General features: G+C 37.8%; 1 protein-coding gene across 1 annotated transcript; it reads left to right on the plus strand.

The window, feature by feature from the left end:
- The first annotated feature begins 881 nt into the window (after positions 1 to 881).
- On the plus strand, positions 882 to 5,296 carry LOC141909352 (alpha-enolase-like). Its single transcript, XM_074799777.1, has 8 exons — positions 882 to 1,055; positions 1,332 to 1,430; positions 1,857 to 2,149; positions 2,648 to 2,936; positions 3,262 to 3,407; positions 3,561 to 3,706; positions 4,151 to 4,376; positions 4,874 to 5,296. Exons 1-8 carry the CDS (start codon positions 914 to 916, stop codon positions 4,997 to 4,999), a joined length of 1,467 nt encoding a protein of 488 aa, XP_074655878.1. The 5' UTR covers positions 882 to 913; the 3' UTR covers positions 5,000 to 5,296.
- Positions 5,297 to 6,147: the final 851 nt, after the last annotated feature.

The following is a 6,147-nucleotide window of genomic DNA, read 5'->3' on the forward strand; positions in this document are numbered from 1 at the left end:
AAATCTAAGCCTTCCTTACCCGACAAAGTATAACATTCACTCTGTCAACAATCTATTCTCAGAGATCAAGTCTTGATTTCTGACTTAAAGAAAACAGGCAAAACTCACTCTTCAATAGAAAGCAGCTAAATTTGGCCTAATTAGTGCGTCCTGGTAGAACAGACTATGAAAACAGCTTTTCAACGCATAAAAAATACACACACACACTATAGAGGGTATACATTCTAAAGGAATTCTAATCGGAAATTCAATAGGAAAGATTTTTAATAGAATACCCGTAGAGCGCGAGTAGTCATTGTGACAGTGACGACAGCTACTAGCTTCAATAGAAAAATTCTATATATGCAAATATCACTCAAGGGAATCCACGCTAATCTTTATCTAGGATTCTAGCTAGGGGTAGGCCGAAATATTAATTTGCATTCAGATAAACTTTAAGGTAGGCTATCCAATCCAAGCTAAGCTGAGAAAGAATTCAACTACTTTATCAATAATTCATAATCCTTGTTCCTCTATATAAGGAATGCATTTTGAAATTGTTTCTGTGCTTTTGGCCCCAAAGTCAACGACTCGAAAGTTGAAAAAGAGAGGCTTTTTACCATTTAGTTTTTGGCCTAATCTTGTACATTATTTCTTAATTTTTAAGTAAATACGATAAGAATATACTATACCTAATCATTTCAACAGTTTTAAGACGGCAAACACATGTAAAGCGTCGTAGAATTCAAAATATATCCAATAACCCAAATTTCTATTTTTTGATTTCCCGTCTTATACCGCATCACCACCTGGCGTCAAAAATCGGCATCACTTTATTTTCGACGATCCTGGTTCAAAAACAACTCTTCTAAATGTTTATTTTAGATTAATTTTCATCATCGTCGATTCTTACTGGTATTGATTATCAGCGAAGATGTCATTTTTGGCGCCGATTCGTCGTAATTTCCTGAAAGTTTCGCGTCACGTCGTCGCGGTCGGAAAGTATAATTTTAGTATCAGCCAGGGTCGTTGTGTGGAGGTCACTGATAAACGGTCTACAAGCTCCTCGGTTCCAGGTAAATAAACCTCTTATATCTGCTAAAATAAACGTCTTGAAGCGTGAATTAATCGTGCACTATGTAAAAGAAATGTTAAACTAGTGTTGCCGATGTTCGATTCTGCTCGAAATTGTTTTTGTTTGGAGAATTTCCACTTCAAATGATGCCGGTTTTTGACCTTGTCACTGACACTGAAACGGTGACATCCTGCTGGCCCAGCCTCAGCTGGCCGGCTCTGTCGTATGTCGCTGTTTGTCTGCTTCTTAAAGTCAGCCTTGTTTGTATATTTTGCAGTTAACGTTGTGAAGATGAGTATCGTAAAAGTTCACGCCCGACAGATTTATGACAGTCGTGGAAACCCAACAGTCGAGGTCGACCTTACAACCGATAAAGGTGGGTAAAAAAAAAAGTTGCGATCATTTTGCATTGAAATACAGATTCTCTGGTGAAACTGTAGTTCAGGGAAGCGCCTTTCCGCTTTCTGGTGCTACAAAGGGTCGGGTTATGGTCAGATTATTAGATTAGAGACATAACCTTTCTCAAAAAGTCAAAGAAAGACCTCAAATCCTTTTTCATCATAGACGGCTGCTTTCATTGGAACTTTGAACCCCATATTGTTAACGAGAAAATTAATTTTAATAAATTATTTGACGCCTGCGAAAAAATGTAAAATTTCTGGGATAAGCTAATGTGGAATTGCAAATTTGAAATCGAAGTTTTAAGAAATTTTGGGTATGAGATTTGACAATTGGGTAGATGATACATGTCTTCGACTGGAGTGGATGATAGATGATAATTCAGTTCGTTTTTATTTTGAAGGTACGTTCCGAGCTGCTGTCCCGAGTGGAGCATCCACCGGTATCCACGAGGCTCTCGAACTCCGCGATAAAGACAAGGCCGTACATCACGGTAAAGGAGTTCTGAAAGCGGTCCAGAATGTGAACTCGATCATCGGACCAGCGTTAGTATCGTCTGCTGTGAAAGTCACCGACCAATCAGCAGCCGATAAAATGATGTTGGAGTTGGATGGAACGGAGAATAAATCTAAACTTGGAGCGAATGCCGTTCTCGGAGTTTCAATGGCTATTTGTAAAGCCGGAGCGGCTCATAAGGTAAAATACAATCTGAAAATCACTGTATTCTGAATAATATTCTTACTGATCAGTAAAAATCAGGGAATTCCAGATTTTTGATGTCTCAGGCCTGATTTCGAAATTTGAGAATTAGTTCCCACTCTTTTCAACAGCTTGACTTCTCAACGAAAATATCGAAATATTTTCGAAATCAAAATCAGTTTCTTGTGCTTTTCCAATTAAACTACTATTTTTGATGTCAAATTATTCCCTCTCTTAGAAATGAGGGAATTTGAATTTTTGGTGTCTTGTTGTTCTTGCTGTTGACAAGTGGGACAACGAACATCTTGAGAAGAAACGGACTCCACTGAGAATATCTTATGATTTAATCATGGAATTTATTGGCTAGGGTCAAGGAAATATCAGGGAATTTAGGATTCACCAATCTGTAAGAACCCTGGGAAGATCTTGATGGAAACAGCTTCCACGAATTTAGGTCGAGGAATTGAGTATGATGCGTTAATGATGTATTTGTAGGGAATTCCGTTATATCGTCACATCGCTGACCTCGCCGGTCATAAAGACGTCATTTTACCGGTCCCAGCGTTCAACGTTATCAACGGTGGAAGCCACGCCGGTAATAAACTAGCCATGCAAGAATTCATGATTCTGCCGACAGGAGCGAAGAATTTCACCGAAGCCATGCGTATGGGATCGGAGATTTATCATCATTTGAAAGCGGTGATTAAATCCAAATACGGACAGGACGCGTGTAACGTCGGAGACGAGGGAGGTTTCGCTCCTAATATCCAAGATAACAAAGAAGGTTAGATGAGAATTTTAAATGTCGAATATCAACAAATGAATGTGACACTCAGTATTGGTGTTATTACCCCTAGCCCGGTCAGGTGCTCACTTAACTCCTGGGTCCAGTTTCACGAAAAGGTTTAACTCTTAAATCGGTTTAATTTCTTTGTTAATTCAGTTTATCTTAAATCGATTTAGGCCTTAATCATCTTTGTGAAACTGGGCCCTGGAGAGACTCTTGGGGACATTAGAGCCACCAAATTGGATCTCCCATTCCTCATATTGCATGATTTAATCTTGACCTTAGACCCTCCCTCGCTAATGAATGTATTTCTAATGTATAGGTCTGGAATTGTTGAAGACCGCGATTGCGAAAGCCGGTTACACCGATAAAATCAAGATCGGAATGGACGTAGCCGCCTCGGAGTTCTATAAAGATGGCAAGTATGATCTAGACTTCAAAAATCCAAACTCGGACGCGAGCAAACACGTGAGTTATTTTCTATCACTATTAAAACTACAGACATTAGACATTGAAAAACTGAAGAGTTCACAATCAAAACTAAGGGCTCTGGTTGAGAGCTGCAGATTGATAATGAAAGTAATGACCTGTAAGTTTATTATTGTTGTTGTATGATTTCAGTTAAGTGCTGCACAGTTGGCTGATTTATATAAAGATTTCGTAGCCAATTACCCGGTCGTTTCCATTGAAGACGCTTTCGATCAGGATGATTGGTCGGCCTGGTCTGATTTAATGAAAAGTCTCGACAGCAGTGTTCAACTTGTTGGGTAAGAGACCAGTACAACTTGAAGTCTTAATCATTCTAGAAAAAGAGATGTTTATTTCAACATTGAATTCCACTTAATCCGGTCTTGGCAGTTTCATACTCTGGAGCCAGTTTCATAGTCATGGCAAAAACCTAAGACGAACTTAGTTCTATAGCCAATCTAGCAACTTAAAACCATTTGTAACATTTAAGATCACCTTTGGACTTAAGTCATGACTGTGCAATATCTGTGATGAGATATTATGAGAATTTTGGAAAATATAAACCGAGCACATGCCATTGTATAATGGGAATTGGGACCGCTATATTGCGTGTACCCTGCAATGCTGTGTATGAATACATTACACCACGGATATATGCAATTTAGGATGGGTGGATGATACACCTCAGTGGACTAAAGGGGTTGTATAAATTCCTTCTAATTTCTGTTTCTAATTCAATTCAGGGATGATTTAACGGTGACCAACCCGAAACGTATTAAAACGGCGATCGATAAGAAAGCCTGTAACTGTTTATTGTTGAAAGTGAATCAGATCGGATCGGTTTCGGAATCGATTGAAGCTTGTAAACTATCGAACGCCAACGGCTGGGGCGTAATGGTGTCTCATAGGAGCGGTGAAACTGAAGATTCGTTCATCGCTGATCTGGTCGTAGGTTTATGCACCGGTCAGGTACGTCCTCATTAACAAACGCACTATCTCTACTAGACTGCACCTAGTATGGTAGACTTTCACTCGACTAGGATTTCTTCAGACTGAAAATTTGCCTGACTTAGAAGTGATGTCTGAGTTTGATGATGGTATATGATTCATATATTTTATACTGTGCTGAAGTCAGAACTTTTTGGACTGTAAAAATATGTTTGACTTGAGAGTGATATCCGATGTGTTGAATATTTCATATCATATGGTGGTCACTATAAAATATCTCAACAACAAACATCTGCATTAAACATTTAAACTTCAAGGTGATCGGATCCTATTTGAACCCTGTCTACTGTAATAATGTCAGAAAGATATTTCAACAAATAATCTCTTGGGTTAAACATTCTTAGGTTGATTGGGTCCATCTTGAGTCTAACTACCAACTATTGCTGATCTTCACACATGTCATTAGATATACACTTTGATAAACTCGTTAATTTGTGTTGTTTATTTCTCTTCAACAGATTAAAACCGGCGCACCGTGTCGCTCGGAGCGTCTCGCCAAATACAACCAGATCCTGAGAATCGAAGAGGAACTCGGTGGCTCGGCGAAATACGCCGGAGAAAAATTCCAACATCCACTTAAATAGATCTTCATCTCGTCGATTACTCCCTGGTACTCATAGAGTACTCACTCACACACAGACGAGACAGTACTCACTCATATCATCAGCTATCTAGCGATATATGTATTACAACAATACAAACTAACGTTTTTTCAGTCATTTCTAGAGATTAATTAGAAATATGTTTAGAATGGAAGAAAAGTATTTTAAAAAATCAACTCGTTTAATTTAGATATAGTAATATTTACTACTCAGGATTTTTCTGATAAGATCGTGATGTATTTGGAATAGTTCTAGTTTCTTACATTCAGATTATTTCAATCTACTAGTAGAATGCTCAATGATTTATTTATTGAAATTCCTGGTAGCTTTAACGTGTTGTAGTAAATTGTTTTTGAAGTTGGTAAATATCGATACTGAAGTGATGAGTGTCTCCGAAAACATTCAACAGTCGGTTGATATTAGGCCATCTTGATCTTAACATCGTAAACTGTGAAAGATCGTTGTAAGATTCTGTGATAAGGAATTTAAGATTGTTTCCATCAGAATCGTGTTGTCTATATATAGTATCTAGTTAGTAGTTAGTGCTGCTGTAGGGAGTATTTTGTATGTATATAATATGTGTTGTTTTATCCTTCAAATTATGCTTTAACGATACTATTCTTAGGGAAAATGGTCACAAACTGTTCCATTCGTCCGCGGAAATGGTTTTCCAATGGAAAGATTTGAAATGTGCTCCGTTGAAGTTTTGAATTCACTGTTTTGGTGCATTATAATAATGACACACAATGTTGTATAGTAATTATAATATGATTATAATTAAAGCTATTAATATAAATCAGTAATTCGTTACTGTACAGGAGGATATCTAATACTACCGAAATCAGAGATATAGTTAATGACCTGGATCCAGTTCCACAGTTCTGAGTTAAGATTAGACTCAGAGTTAACTCTAACTCACAACTGTGGAACTGGGTCCTGAGTTCACAGTTAACTCTAACTCACAACTGTGGAACTGGGTCCTGAGGATCATTGTTAAACCTACTCTCTACTCGACTGTCATGTGCTTATTTACCTTTGCTTTCGAACATTTCTATATTTATGTTGCCCGTTCAGATTAATAAACTGATAAAACTTATTAAGTAGGATAAGCTTATTTTGGATTTTTTTGA

The sequence above is a fragment of the Tubulanus polymorphus genome, chromosome 7, assembly GCF_964204645.1.
Source record: "Tubulanus polymorphus chromosome 7, tnTubPoly1.2, whole genome shotgun sequence".
In the NCBI taxonomy this organism is placed as follows: Eukaryota; Metazoa; Nemertea; class Palaeonemertea; order Tubulaniformes; family Tubulanidae; genus Tubulanus; species Tubulanus polymorphus.